Source organism: Pongo pygmaeus, chromosome 1 (genome assembly GCF_028885625.2).
Source record: "Pongo pygmaeus isolate AG05252 chromosome 1, NHGRI_mPonPyg2-v2.0_pri, whole genome shotgun sequence".
NCBI lineage: Eukaryota > Metazoa > Chordata > Mammalia > Primates > Hominidae > Pongo > Pongo pygmaeus.
In genome coordinates this window covers 190,397,586-190,412,989 of record NC_072373.2, presented here as the reverse complement: position 1 = coordinate 190,412,989, position 15,404 = coordinate 190,397,586, and the positions used below count along the sequence as shown (strand labels likewise).

Below are 15,404 nucleotides of genomic sequence, written 5' to 3'. Positions count from 1 at the left end.
CCTGAGTAGCTGGGATTACAGGCATGCACCACCATGCCTGGCTAATTTATTATTATTATTATTATTATTTATTTATTTTTTTGAGATGGAGTCTTGCTCTGTCGCCTAGGCTGGAGTGCAATGGCGTGATCTCGGCTCACTGCAACCTCCGTCTCCCAGGTTCAAGCGATTCTCCTGCCTCAGCCTCCAGAGCAGCTGCGATTACAGGCATATACCACCATACCCTGCTAATTTTTTGTATTTTAGTAGAGACAAGGTTTCACCATGTTGGTCAGTCTGGTCTCGAACTCCCGACCTCGTGATCCACCCACCTTGACCTCTCAAAGTGCTGGGATTGCAGGCATGAGCCACCACGCCCAGCAATATTTTGTATTTTTAGTAGAGATGGGATTTCGCTATGTTGGCCAGGCTCGTCTGGAACTCCTGGCCTCAAGTTATCTGCCTGCCTCGGTTTCCCAAAGTGTTGAGATTACAGGTGTGAGCCACTGCAATTGGCCCTAATCTTTGAAAACAAAATTTCTAATGGTTTTGTAATATAATGTGACTATCATATAACTTTATCATGATTTATTTAACTATTGTCCCATTATAAAGATTTCTATTTCTTCCAGTTTTTTTTTTTTCCTAATCTAAGTTAGTCTAGACTGTGAGCTTTATGTAGTCTGGGAATGTCCATCTTGTTCGTCATTCTATCTTCAGTGCTTAACCCACTGTCTCATGTGGAGCGGTGGTTCAGGGAATGTTTTGTTAAGACAATCAACAGTTTTGAACAAAACTGATTATTTCTTTAAGTTAAAATCTGTGAAGGGCTATTACTGGGTTAAAGATAAAACTTTTTAAAGGTTCTCAATAATTTATTTTTGATTTTTTTTAATTCAGAATAAGAAACAAGGATGTAAAAATGAGGAGGTACTCGCTGTACTAGGCCATGAACTGGGGCACTGGAAGTTGGGACATACAGTCAAAAATATCATTATTAGCCAGGTAAGTGTGGAGTGACAATTCTTTTTTTATGGCATGGTAGTCAAATTAGAACTATGGCAGGCATGAGAGGTCATATAAGAGAGGCCAAGACAGACTCCACAGCCAGGCTACCTGGTTTCCTATCACGGCTACCTGACTTACTACCTGTGTGACCTCAGGCAAGTTCCTTAACCTCTGCCTCTGTCCCCTCATTGAATGATAATACCTTATAGGACTGGTTAAGAATTAAGTGAGTTAATACATGTAAAGAGTTTAGACTAGCACCTGGAACATGGTGAGTACTATATAAATTATTGTTATCATCACCTCCAGAGTAAGAACTTGGAAGATCAAAAGGAACAAGCCTAGATAAGTTGGACATTAAAATGCTTTTTTAAAATTAAATTTAAAAAATTTTTTTTGAGACAGAGTCTTACTCTGTCACCCAGACTGGAGTGCAGTGATGTGATCTTGGCTCACTGCAACCTCTGCCTCTCAGGTTCAAGCGATTCTCCTATCTCAGCCTCTTGAGTAGCTGGGACTACAGGCACCCACCACCATCCCCGGCTAATTTTTGTATTTTTAGTAGACACAGGGTATCACCATGTTGGCCAGGCTGGTCTCAAACTCCTGACCTCAGGTGATGCGCCCACCTCGGCCTCCCAAAGTGCTGGGATTATAGGTGTGAACCACTGTGCCCACCCTAAAATGCTTTTTTTTTTTTGAGATGGAGTTTCACTTTTGTTACCCAAGCTGGAGTGCAATGGCGCGATCTCGGCTCACTGCAGCCTCTGCCTCCCGGGTTTAAGCAATTCCCCTGCCTCAGCCTCCTGAGTAGCTGGAATTACAGGCACACGCCACCACACCTGACTAATTTTTTTTTTGTATTTTTAGTAGAAACGGGGTTTTGCCATATGAGCCAGGCTGGTCTCCAACTCCTGACCTCAGGTGATCCGCCTGCCTCAGCCTCCCAAATTGCTGGGATTACAGGCATGAGCCACCACTCCTGGCCTCTAGAATGCTTTTTAAAAAAGATTTTTTTCTTTTCTTTCTTTTTTTTTTTTGAAATGGGGTCTCTCTCTCTCGTCCAGGCTAGAATGCAGTGACATGATCTCAGCTCACGCAACCTGCGCCTCCCAGGCTCAAGCCATCCTCCAGCCTCCGCCTCCCTAGTAGCTGAGACCACAGGTGCATGCCACCACACCCGGCTGATTTTTTTGTATTTTTGGTAGAGACCGGTTTTCACTATGTTGTCCAGGCTGGTCTTGAACTCCTAAGCTCAAGCAGTCCACTCGCCTTGGCCTCCCAAAGTGCTGGGATTACAGGCATAAGCCACCGTGCCCGGTCTAAAACATTTTTTTCATTTAAAAATCATTGCCAGGTGTGGTGGCTCATGCTTATAATCCCAGCACTTTGGGAAGCTGAGATGGTGGATCACTTGAGGTCAGGAGATTGAGACCAGCCTGGCCAACATGGTGAAGCCCTATCTCTACTAAAAATACAAAAATTAGCCAGGCGTGGTGGCACGCCTGTAATCCCAGCTACTTGGGAGGCTGAGGCAGGAGAATTGCTTGAACCCAGGAGGCAGAGGTTGCAGTGAGCTGAGATCGCCCCAGTGCACTCCAGCCTGGGTGACAGAGTGAGACTCCGTCTCAAAAAAAAAAAAAAAAAAAAAAAAAGTTACTATATATTCATTGGAAATTGTAGAAAATACAAAAAGAAAGCAATTCCAATAATGTTCCTCCTCTGGGTTCTAGAACCTCTAAACCAACAGATGTTTAGGCTTTGGGTGAAAAAGCACTATATCGTGTTGACTAGTTCTGAGCATATGTGGCCTTAACTGAATCTTCAGTGGGTTTTCAGACCTTTAGAAAGGCTAGCTGAGCGAGGCATAGTGGCTCATGCCTGTAATCCCAATACTTTGGAAGGTTGACAAGGGAAGATCACTTGAGGCCAGGAGTTTGAGACCAGCCTGGGCAATGTAGCGAGACCACCTTCTCTCCAAAAGGTTAAAAAATTAGCTGGGCTTGGTGGTATGCACCTGTAGTCCCAGCTACTTGGGAGGCTGGGATGGGAGGATGGCTTGAGTCCAGGAGATCAAGGCTGTAGTGAGCCATGATCACACCGCTGCACTTCCAGCCTGGGTGACAAGGAGACCCTGTCTCTAAAAAAAATTAAAATAAAAAGGCCAGCTGGTTCTGGGTGATGGATTACATGGGAAGACTTGTGAACTCCTGTGGGCACTTTCCTATATCTTTAGGTATAGAAATGCATTCCTTGGCTTGAAGCTATGTTGTGTGGATACATGGCACTGAGTAAGATTAAATAAGTCCAGGTCCAGGTTCAATTGAGTTTTCAGTCTAATAAGGAAAATCACTGCCCCTTCCATGAGGGAAGGGTTCCAATGGAATCAGCCTACCACAAGGTGGTTAAATGGTTCCTGAGATGTGGTACCTTATCAAGGCTGGGATTGATTGCTTCTCCGGACAGATCGGGCAAATGGCATGCACCAGTGAGGAGGGTGTCTGTGTTGACTAATACATTAACTCCATCTTTGTCGCTGTGGCCACTCTATTCATAAGTCCCTTGACCAAGGCATGGAGTGGCTACAGAGAAAGGCTAGCTGACCTTCACAGAGCAGGTGTCTTCCCCACTTGACCAAGAACCTCCTTGACTATGGGACTCTTTGGGTGAACATTAACATTAGGCCAACTATAGTCAAACTCTGCAGTAATTTTGGAAGTTTTTCACATACCTCTTTTCCAAATCTCCTTGTTAGCCATCCTCTACTTTTTTCCAAGGCCCTAATTATCCAGCCAAACCATTTGTTTCCCACTGCTAATGAATTAGGATATGTATCCTTGCCTCAGGCTCTCTCTCCTTTCAGGCTGAGTAGACAGTGAGATATACATCTTAAAGTTCCCCTCACCGAGAGTAATTCCCTTCACTACTGCCTTCCAAGACCATCCCTGAGTGGCTCTGTAATGCCACAGCAGTCCACTTTCATCTGGTGCCAGCATATGGTATTAAGTTATTGTAAAATAGGTTCTGATTTTGTTCCTGTTCAACTAGTTGATTATAGGGAATGGCATATGAGTAAGGGTTGGTTGAGGGTTGTTGGTGGCAGGAGTTGGTGTACTAGAGTATGAGCCATCTGTTTATTTAACTTACTGGTGCCTTCATAACTTGCTTCATTTCCACTCTTGTATCTACCACTTGTCCTTGAGGATGAAGTGCTTCTGGGCATAGCAGTTTCCTGGCTAGGCAGATTAACAGATTAACATAGCACCCAGTTCTGGAGGGATAGTTCAGTTTGCAGGATCATGGTATCCCATGGCCAGGAATTCAGTCTGTAGTAGGGCCCAGTAGCAAACCAAAAGTTATTTTTCAAAAGGACAATGGTTACTTGACAAAAGTTGATGCATAGATTATAAGTGTAGGAAACTTCAGTGGAGTTTTCTGTTGGAGCTTGTCATATTGGATCCACTGAGTTGTAAGGATGAGTGTCGAAGCTGCTTGTCCTGGGGCAGCTGGTGAGCCTTCTTATGCTCTGAGCCCCACTCTAAGCTGACAGCTTCTTGGGTCATCTCGTTTGGGTCAAATGGTTTGGAGCAACACACTTAAATAAGGGACATGTGGCCTCCAAGATCCTAATTTGCACAGAAAAAGAATGTTGTATGTTCTCCAACCTTACTCCAAGAGGTTGTATTTTGGTATAGATTTTTTATTTTTTTCTCCTCTCATTTATTGATCAAGATGGATCTACTTTTTCCCCTGACCTTTCTAACTATTCGGTACAGCTCCAGTGGGCCTAGAGAGGATTCAAGGGAAGCCTGTTTCTTTGGAGCCTCCACTTCAAAGTCAGGTGGGAGGCGTTGTATCTGATTACAGTGTTATAAAACAAGGCCAGAATCCATTCTAGCCCTTCACCCTTTTACAGAGAGAAAATATCCCATTGCTATTGACCACTTCAAACCCTCAATGATAGGAGCCTCAACTTAAGCTTGCTCTTATAGAAAATGATACAGTTTATACATTTGGGAACATTTTATTTTACTTTTGAAATAAAAGTGAAACTAAAAATTACTGGTGGGGCAGGGTGGTTCAAGCCTGTAATCCCAGCACTTTGGGAGGCCCAGGTGGGCGGATCATCTGAGGTCAGGAGATTGAGACCATCCTGGCTAACACGGTGAAACCCCATCTCTTCTAAAAATACAAAAAATTAGCCGAGTGTGGTGGCGGGCACCTGTAGTCCCAGCTACTCGGGAGGCTGAGGCAGGAGAATGGCGTGAACCCAGGAAGCGGAGCTTGCAGTGAGCCGAGATTGTGCCACTGCACTCCAGCCTGGGTGACAGAGTGAGATCTGTCTCAGAAAAAGCTACTTAAATAATTTGTTCTGTGATCACACTAATACCTTTCTTAAAATCACACTATGAATTTTTTTTTTTTTTGAGATGGAGTCTCACTCTGTTGCCCAGGCTGGAGTGCAGTGGCGTGATTTCAGCTCACTGCAAGCTCCGCCTCCCGGGTTCATGCCATTCTCCTGCCTCAGTCTCCCGAGTAGCTGGGACTACAGGCGTCCGCCACCACGTCCGGCTAAATTTTTTTGTATTTTTAGTAGAGACGGGGTTTCACCATGTTAGCCAGGATGGTCTCAATCTCCTGACCTCGTGATCCGCCCGCCTTGGCCTCCCAAAGTGCTGGGATTACAGGCGTGAGCCACCGCGCCCGGCCACACTATGATTTCTTATACTTTATGGATGCTACTGATCCCATAGTGAAATCAGCTTGGTAATAACTTAGAAATTTCATGTCCTTCTTTCTAGATGAATTCTTTCCTGTGTTTTTTTTTATTTGCTGTATTAATTGGTCGAAAGGAGCTTTTTGCTGCTTTTGGTTTTTATGACAGCCAACCCACTCTTATTGGACTATTGATCATCTTCCAGTTTATTTTTTCACCTTACAATGAGGTAATGTATGATCTTTAAAATTATCACACATATGCTCTTGCCTGCTTCAAATCTAGAGCTTTCAGGATAGTGAAAAAGGAAATAGAACAGTACAGTTTTAACAAATAAATGAAACAAAGTCTTTTAGTCCCCTGATTCACTGGTCAGTATGACAAAGTAGCAGAAAAATTCAAGCCCAAATAAATAAACGTTTGCATACTCTTAGGAAAATATAAGTAGAAAATTAGACTTCAGCGGTGAACACCTAAAAGGACTCGGTAGATGGAGATTAACTATTGGAATGTTGTGTCCTAGGCCACCAGTGCTTGGGTAAAAATCTTACGTGTGTGAGGGGACAAAGCAAACACTAATTGAGTCTATGTACGGCTGTTCCTCTGCTCCATGACCACCTGCCTCCATATAGCTTGAGGGATCCACCCAAACCCACAAAATCAAAATCGGGTATTTTGTGGTAAATGAAACTTAAGAACATTGCTCTGTGTTAGCTCATTAGGGGTATTCCGTGTGAGTGATAATACATAGGTTAATGAGACTATATAACAAACCTGACAATGGCATCATTTCATGATGTTTGGTAAGGCTTCCAAATTGAGCTAAGAAATAATATTGAAGATCTTGAGGTATCTCCATTCAGAAGAATTCTTTCTTGGGATAGATTGTAGAGTTAAGATGAGCTAAATGAATTATATTTTTCTATTATGTATGGTGGGGACATCGGGAAAGAAAAATGGAGGGGCATAGATCATATTCATATAGCATTGTCCACATAAACAAAATAAATTTGGCAGAGAACTGAGATGTATTATCTTAAAACTCCTTTTTTTTTTTTTTTTTTAAGATGGAGTCTCGCTGTGTCTCCCAGGCTGGAGTGCAGGGGTGTCATCTTGGCTCACTGCAACCTCCACCTCCCGGGTTCAAGCAGTTCTCCTGCCTCAGCCTCCTGAATAGCTGGGATTACAGGCGCGCATCACCATGCCCAGCTAATTTTTGTATTTTTACTAGAGACAGGGTTTCACCATGTTGGCCAGGTTGGTCTCGAACTCCTGACCTCAAGTGATCCACCTGCCTCAGCTTCCCAAAGTGCTGGGATTACAAGTGTGAGGCACCACACCGGGCCTGAGCATGACTTTTGAGTCTCATGTCAGCACTCAAAAGTTTCAGATTTTGGAACATTTCAGATTTCAAGTTTTTGGTTAGGGATGTTTAACTTTTATATGTGTTTCTGGCCTGTTTGCTTGGGGGAAAATAAGGCTCAATTTATAATTTCCTCACCCTAGGTCCCCTAAATATTAGTGATCTTTCTTTTGTCCTGCCATTCCTCTTATCCCAAGCCAAACTTCCTGTACAGTCTCAGCTCATGGAACCTTCAGTAACAACAAAGAGGTGGACAGTGGCTAAAACCCTTTCATTTTCTTTTTCAGGTTCTTTCTTTTTGCCTAACAGTCCTAAGCCGCAGATTTGAGTTTCAAGCTGATGCATTTGCCAAGAAACTTGGGAAGGCTAAAGACTTATATTCTGCTTTAATCAAACTTAACAAAGATAACTTGGGATTCCCCGTTTCTGACTGGTTGTTCTCAATGTGGCATTATTCTCATCCTCCACTGCTAGAGAGACTTCAAGCTTTGAAAACTATGAAGCAACACTGAGATGCCTAGGGTCTGTGACTGAAGACATTTCTGATTATTTCTGTCCTGGCAGCATGTTCCAGCTCTTGATGTTTTTAAACTTTTTTTTAAAAGAAAAATTAAGTACAGAAAAGCCAATTTAAATACATTTAATATGTCATTTCAAAAATGATTTTAATAATTCATTTCTTAAAACACTGAATGAATTTTGAAGCTTAATGTTTTTAAAGGCATAGTTTTATCTTTGACATCTAATTTACCATCAAGTTGTAAAATTATTTGGAAAAATACAGAACTTGTTTTATTTGTATACTTATATGGAATCTGCATGTGAGATGTTTGAGGGCATATGTTTGAAAGAGGGAGCATCACCATGGGAATCCTTTCTGTGAGGCGGAAACAGTGGTCCTGAATCATTGTGCTCATACCTAACTTGAAATCTGGTCTTACTTTCATGCTGTTATGATTTCACCTGGTGAATCAGTGTTTTAAATAAGAAAGGTAATAGTTGGTAAGGCCAATGTTATTTAAATGAAAGTATTTAGAAAAATGCTCTCTTATTCTACCAAATTTTTAATTTCTCTCTTCCCTTTCTTGCTACACAGTGATCAAGAGTTTCTCATAGTGCTTTGAAGTTAGAAATTATGTATAGGATATTTTAAATCATTGAGTTTTGTGGGGTTTTTTTGTTTGTTTTTGTTTTTTGGAAAATCCCTGTCTTTATCTTTTTTTCCCACATAGTAGATATGATCCCATTGGGGGTAAATTGTAGCTTTTTCTCATTCATGCAGTAAATAATACATCCTTTCACTTAGCAGAGATGGCCATATTAAACACGTTTTGCTATGTTAAAAGTGGCAGAACAGGAAAGACGAATTAAAAATAACATTTTTTAAGTGACATAAGGGTGAAATACTGATGAATCTCTGTGACATTACAGGGAAAAAAATATAGTTTTCTATCTCTTTCAAGGGCAGAAGAGTTTTCATTTTTATTTTTGTAATTTTATCTGTAAGTCATAAATACTACTTAATCAGGCCTGATTCTACTTTTGAAAATTACAGTTCTTGAAATGCAGATAATGTTTACTTTGAAAACAAACGTCATGAAAGATTTCCAGTTTTTAAAGCTATATGTTTCACTGCTTCATATCTCTGTCCACTTTCTGAATGAGAACTTATTTTGTGCCTAGAGCTCTCACTCACTGATAATGCTTACCTTCTGGGCATTTATTCCAAAGTGGGATCAACTGTATGCCTTTGGTATCTGACCATAAAGTCTTTTGCTCTGCTGACATTTGGGTGATGTCTTCACATGGAAATATAATAAAAATAAAAATCTAGTTTAATACTGCATTATTTATTTTCCTAAGGCTAAAGAGGAGCAGTCCTATGCCTTTTATTCAGCATCCTTTATCTGTGACTTCATGCTCTGATAACTGCCTTTCCTTCCTTCTGTGCCTTTGAATACAAATTTCAGTTCTGCAAAAGTGAAACATTAAACATTGCCAATGCAAATGTATGTACTTTGTCTTTAGTTTGTTATTTGTGTATCATTTGTTTAATTTGTGTATCATTTGTTACCTGAACATATGTTTATTACCCAAGAGGAACTGGGTGCTAGCAATGAAGAGTGGAATGAAGAAATAGCCCTAATGATGAGTGGTGTCAGCACCACCACTGTGCTTTACACAGAGTCTCTTCAGTGTCTTGCTCCTGCTCTGCTCAGAGTATCACCAGTTCTTGCAGATATTTCCTTGGAAGCTTCATTTGGAATCATTCCTTCTCCATTTTTATAACCTCAAATTGTTGGGCCTGCCTGGTCTGCTCCAGCTGCCTCTTTGGTTTTCCTTACATATGGTGGCAGTAATTAGCTTTTAAATATGTGACTGACTTAGTCACCCACACTTTATGGATGGCAGAGGCATAGGGATGGCCAAAAGGATACTGGTAGGTTCCTGAGAAATTGACCAATCAAGGGAAGAGTAGATAGGCCCACCAATGAAGGAATAGATGGCACTCTGCACCCTAAGAAAGACTTGGTGGATGTGCAGCAGGGGCAAAATTGAGTAGGTCAAAGCCTTGGGTAAAATGGCACAACTCCAGCAGAGTTAAGCTCTGAATCTAAGGTAGAATCTCTGTTGTGTGTATATACTGGCTTTGTCTGAGTTGGCCCTTTGCTGAGATCTGAGAACTGCTTGTAAATTCTGCCTCTGTTTAGGATAGGAGAATTCCCAGGATCAGTTCAGTTCAGTGGTTTTAGTACCAAATGATGGTCCCCGCTTGCCCTTATACTTTATATGCTCACTGTTATCCCTGATCCTACATGTGATATTCCCCTCCCTGTGGAAACCTTCTACTTTTTTTTTTTTTTTTTGAGAAGGAGTTTCTCTCTTGTTGTCCAGGCTGGAGTGCAATGCCCCGATCTCAGCTCACCGCAACCTCCGCCTCCTGGGTTCAAGCGATTCTCCTGCCTCAGCCTCCCAAGTAGCTAGGATTACAGGCTTGTGCCACCACGCCTGGCTAATTTTTTGTATTTTTAGTAGAGATGGGGTTTCACCATGTTGCCCAGGCTGGAGTGCAATGGTGCGATCTCGGCTCACTGCAACCTCCACCACCCAGGTTCAAGAGATTGTCCTGCTTCAGCCTCCTGAGTAGCTGGGATTACAGGCATGGGAGCCACCACATCTGGCTAATTTTTGTATTTTTTTCTTTTCTTTCTTTTTTTTTAGACTCTCTCTCTCTGTCGCCCAGGATTGAGTGTAGTGGCGTGATCTCGGCTCACTGCCACCTCCGCCTCCCGGGTTCAAGTGATTCTCCTGCTTCAGCCTCCCGAGTAACTGAGATTACAGGCATGGGCCAACACACCTGGCTAATTTTTGTATTTTTAGTAGAGACAGGGTTTCTCCATGTTGGCCAGGCTGGTCTCAAACTCCTGACCTCAGGGGATCCGCCCGCCTTGCCCTCCCAAAGTGCTGGGATTATGGGGTGAGCCACCGTGCCCAGCAAATTTTTGTATTTTTAGTAGAGACGGGGTTACTCCATGTTAGCCAGGCTGGTCTCAAGCTCCTGACCTTGTGATCTGCCTGCCCTGGCCTCCCAAAATGCTGAGATTACAGGTGTGAGTCACCACACCTGGCCATGTTCTTATATACTTTCTGTATCTTTGATGGTTTTGAGTATTCTGCCATCATTAGCAGAAAGCTAACTACCACTTAAGGGCCTTACGTTCTATCCTAAGGGCAAAACAGAAAATTACAGATAATTTGTAATCCAAAACTTTTATCCAGAAATATTTTAAGACCACAGTGATGTGAGCAAGTAACTTGAACGATGTGTGCCAGGCTGAGTTCAGTTTTGTGGGAAGGCAAATATAATCCATCGTGGAATGGGATAGTCCCATTTAGACAATATGGATAAGGAAATCTTGGGCTCTTCTCTGTTATCCAGGATGATTTCCAGGGAGGAGGATTTCCTAAACAGTTTGACCAGAAACAGCTAGGAAGAAACCTCTGTGTGTTCTAAAAACCTGTGAAGCCGCGACCGCCAATACTCAGGAAGCAGATTCGCCTTACTCTGCCCTTGGCTGAGTCAGAGCTCCCCTCTGGCTCTCTGGATGATGGTCAATAACAGGTAAAGTATTAGGATTAAGCCTGGGGCTCTATAATCCAACATGCCACTTACTAGTAAGACTTTGGGTGAGAAACTTGACGGAGACTGTATTTCTCCATCTGTCCCCACCCTACCAAGCGCTGCTCTAGGTGATGGGGAATACATGGTAAACAAAAGGTACAAAAATCTGCCACCTCTTGGAGTTTACATTCTAGTATCGGGGAGACAGACAACTAAAATGCATTTATATGGTGATACATGTTTTGGAAAAAAAAAGGGGGGCTGAGGTGTTTGGGTGGGGGTGGGACCTGCAATTTTATTTTATTATCTTTTATTTTTTGAGATAGAGTTTCACTCTGTTGCCCAGGCTGGAGTGCAGTGGCACGATCTTGGCTCACTGCAACCTCTGCCTCCCGGGTTCAAGTGATTCTCCTGCCTCAGCCTTCCAAGTAGCTGGGATTACAGGCATCCACCATTACACCTGGCTAGTTTTTGTGTTTTTAGTAGAGATGGGGTTTCACCATGTTGGCCAGAGTGGTCTTGAACTCCTGACCTCAAGTGATCCACCTGCCTTGGCCTCCCAAAGTTCTGGGATTACAGGCATGAGCCACCATGCCTGGCCAGCAATTTTAAATAGGGTGGTCACAAAAAGGCATCACTGAAGGTCACGTTTGAACCAAGACCTGAAGGAAATGAAGAGTGAGGTGTTCTAGGGAGGTGTCGAGGGAAGAGCATCCCAGATGCTAGATTTTGCAGGGCCTTGTAGGCCATTGTAAGAATTCAGGCTTTTCCTTGAGTGTGGTAGGAGGCCATTGTAGAGTTTTAGGCTAAGAAGTGACATGATCTGAATTTTTAATAGGACCACTCTGGCTTCTATGTTGAGGAGCAAAGGTTGAAGCAGGGGACTAGTTGGGAGAGGCTTGCAGTCCTTCCTGCAAGAAATAATGATGCTAGACTGGAGTGGTAGTCAGGAGGTGGTAAGTGGCTGGATTCTGGATATATTTTTAAGACTGAGCCAACAGGATGTGCTGACGGATCAGATGTGGGGTCTAAGAGATAAAGTGGGAGTGGAGAATGACTCCAGTGTATTTGGCTTAAGTAACTAAAAAGATGGAGTTGCCCTTGGGTGAGATGGGAAAGATCGCAGGAGCGGGGATTCTGGAGGGGAAGATCAGGAGTTGTTTTGGACAGGTTAAATTTGAGATGCCCATCAGACATCGAAGGGGAGATGTTGAGTAGGCAGTTGGATCAATGGATCAAGTTAAGCAGCGAGATCTGGACTGGGGGATACATAGATAGAGTTTAAAGCCACGAAACTGAATGAGATATGAGAGGAGCCAGAGAAAAAGATGTGGTCTAAGGACCAAGTGACGTTCAGATACTGGAGACATGAGAAATCAGTGCAGGAATCTGAGAACAGTGTGGTGAGCTAAAAGCCAAAGTGAGACCAACCCTCCCCATAAAAGGGAGCAAAAATTTGGGATAGTATCTACAGGTGGGATTGAGACAGAGATTTTATTTTTTAACATGGCAAATGGGTTAATACCTACTTTACAGGGCTGTGGTAGGGATAGTATGAGATAGTGTTTGCAGACACTTAGCACAGTATCTAATAATATAAGAGCTCAACAATTGATACTTGTTGGTGATATTAATAATTCACCCTAATTGCTATGAGGTAAATAAGCACAAAATTAAAATGTTTCTGGGCCGGGTGCGGTGGCTCAAGCCTGTAATCCCAGCACTTTGGGAGGCTGAGGCGGGTGGATCATGAGGTCAGGAGATCGAGACCATCCTGGCTAACACAGTGAAACCCCGTCTCTACTAAAAATACAAAAAAATTAGCCGGGCATGGTGGAGGGTGCCTGTAGTCCCAGCTACTCGGGAGGCTGAGGCAGGAGAATCACTTGAACCCAGGAGGTGGAGTTTGCAGTGAGCTGAGATCGCGCCACTGTACTCCAGCCTGGGCGACAGAGTGAGACTCTGTCTCAAAAAAAAAAAAAAAAAATGTTTCTGACCCAGCTGGCCTATAGGGTGAGGAGAGGATTGCCAGAGAGATGAAGTTTGAAAGAGGAGTCAGCAGCAGCAGGTGTGGGACTCTCCTCACAGGCTGCATTTTAGAGGTGCAGTTTGCTGTTGTACCTTTGCAGAGGGGCTGGGCTGTCTTGGTGCAATGCCCTTTCTGTTAAGCTTCTAAATCCCCCTTTTCCTAATTGTAAACAGGGGAATTGAATTCCTACTTTTTTTTTTTTTTTTTTTTTTTTTTTTGCATCAGACTGTTGCCTCCCAAGATTCAGCTGTCAAAGGGCAGGTCCCTGTTCTCAGTAGGTGAGGGAATAAAACTCAGACACTGGGCCATTTCAGAACACATCTCAGCCGCACACAAGTGGAGACCAGATCCCTTCCTTCCTGGTTTGATGATTGGTGGGTTCTTCCTCTGAGCATCTTGAACATATTCATTTAATAAATATTTATTGAGCACCTGCTGTGTGCCAGGCACTGTTTGATGTGCTGCAGAATAGAACAGCAAATAAGAGCAAAAGTTTCTACCCTCGTGGAGCTTATATTCTAGTGCTTTATGTTGAATAGTGCTAAGTGTGGAAGAGAAAAAATAAAGCAGAATGGTATTCTGGAATATCAGGGTAAGGATGAGGTCAGTTTTGAATAAAGACCTGAAGCAAGGTCACTGGCAGTGATATTTTGGGGAAGAACATTCCAAGCAAAGGGCATGGCTTGTGTGTTGTGCACATGTTAGAGGAACAGCATAGGCTGGTATGGCTGCAGTGGAATGTACCAGAGTCTAAGCACAGAGGTGAGTTTAGAAAGGCATATAGGAGATTCGTAGATCACAGCAAATGGTCTGAGTGAAATTCACCCACCAGGGAGTCTTACATAGGCTACCAACCACTGGTCCTTAGGAATTAGCCCCCTTTCAGCCCCTTCAAATTGCTGTCAGAAGGAATGAGGTGTAACTGCATGAGATTTGTGAGTCATCAGCCTCTCTGTGGTGCTGAAACCCTCCAGTGGACCATCTCTGGGAATGTTGCAGAGAGGGATAAGGAAAGGTTCCCAGGGCAGGTGCATCAAGAGACTTCAAGGAGTAGAGTGGCTCTCTAAACCTAAGGTTCCAGGCACTAGGAGCAAGTGAGGGATCCAGCCTAGGGAAGGGAGAACCCTCCTCCCCACCAGGTATGTAATACCTGAGAGCCTGCCCAAGGCTTGGCTTCAGCTGCCTCCTGCAGCTCACATCCTCTCCCTTCCTCCTCTGTGCCCTGCACTCCAGGGGGCCCTTGGCGGCTACAGTGGCAGCATGGCCTTCTCTGAGATGCTGTAACTTGGGAATTGCCCAAGCACTGAGGGTGAAGCCACATCAGTGGCCCTCAGTCTAACCCCACCATGTCCCTCCTGTGCCCCTGGATTGGGGTAGGGGGGCTGAGATGTCACTAGTGATAAATGTGTGTTGAGAGGAGGAGGGAGGAGGGAGGATGGGCTAGTGGAGGGTAGTGGGGAGAAGAAGGAGGAGGGCAAGGATGCGTCAGCATAGAGGGGACTTGGAACCAAGTTTGTGGTAAGGTGGGAGGGCCTAGGCTTCCGCACATGCTTGGACTTCAGGCTGGAGTCCCCGAGCCTCAGCCCCTTCCCCTCCTCTTCCTCCTTGAAGGCCTACAGAGCTATGGGCTGGGAACCCCCAGGTGGTGCAGATCAGATCTGAGCTAGTCTCTCCTGGACTTTTTTCATCCAAGTCCATATCTGTTTTTCTCATGAACCTGGAAACCCCTGGAAGGCAAGAACAAGGTCTTCCAATCTTTCACTACCAGCTCCTACCCCAGGGCCAGCACACCGTGGGTGCTGAAACTCACAGAGGACCTTCCAAGTGGCAGACCCCGGCAAGACACTGGGTGTGCTATACTGGCATGAACAAGATACAGGTGAGTCCTTGCCACAGTTGTACAAAGGCTCAAAAGGGATTCACCCAAAGTTACACAGCAGGTCAGCATCCTGCCTCCATTCCTAGGTTCCTCCCACAGATGTTCCTCAAAACTGCCATGCCATCCTAATGCTCAGAATTCAGGTGCCCAGAGAAAACGCCCCATCCTGCCCTCCCCCTCCGGAGCCTCTGTCCTTCCTGCCTGGGCAATGGAGGCCCAGCAACAACTGCCCCATCCACAAGAAGAGAAGCCCAACAACTCTTCTATCCTGGTTAACTCCAGGATAGAGTAACTCCAATGTCCTGG

General features: G+C 44.0%; 1 protein-coding gene across 1 annotated transcript in view; it reads left to right on the top strand.

Moving 5' to 3' along the window:
- The window catches only part of ZMPSTE24 (zinc metallopeptidase STE24), a 47,681-nt gene extending 38,602 nt beyond the window's left edge, over positions 1-9,079 (top strand). The window contains exons 10-12 of the mRNA XM_054493193.2: positions 880-984; positions 5,790-5,933; positions 7,355-9,079. Coding sequence (XP_054349168.1) covers positions 880-984; positions 5,790-5,933; positions 7,355-7,579 — 474 coding nt within the window. The 3' untranslated portion in view covers positions 7,580-9,079. The remainder of the gene's footprint in view (positions 1-879; positions 985-5,789; positions 5,934-7,354) is intronic.
- The last annotated feature ends 6,325 nt before the right edge of the window (positions 9,080-15,404 follow it).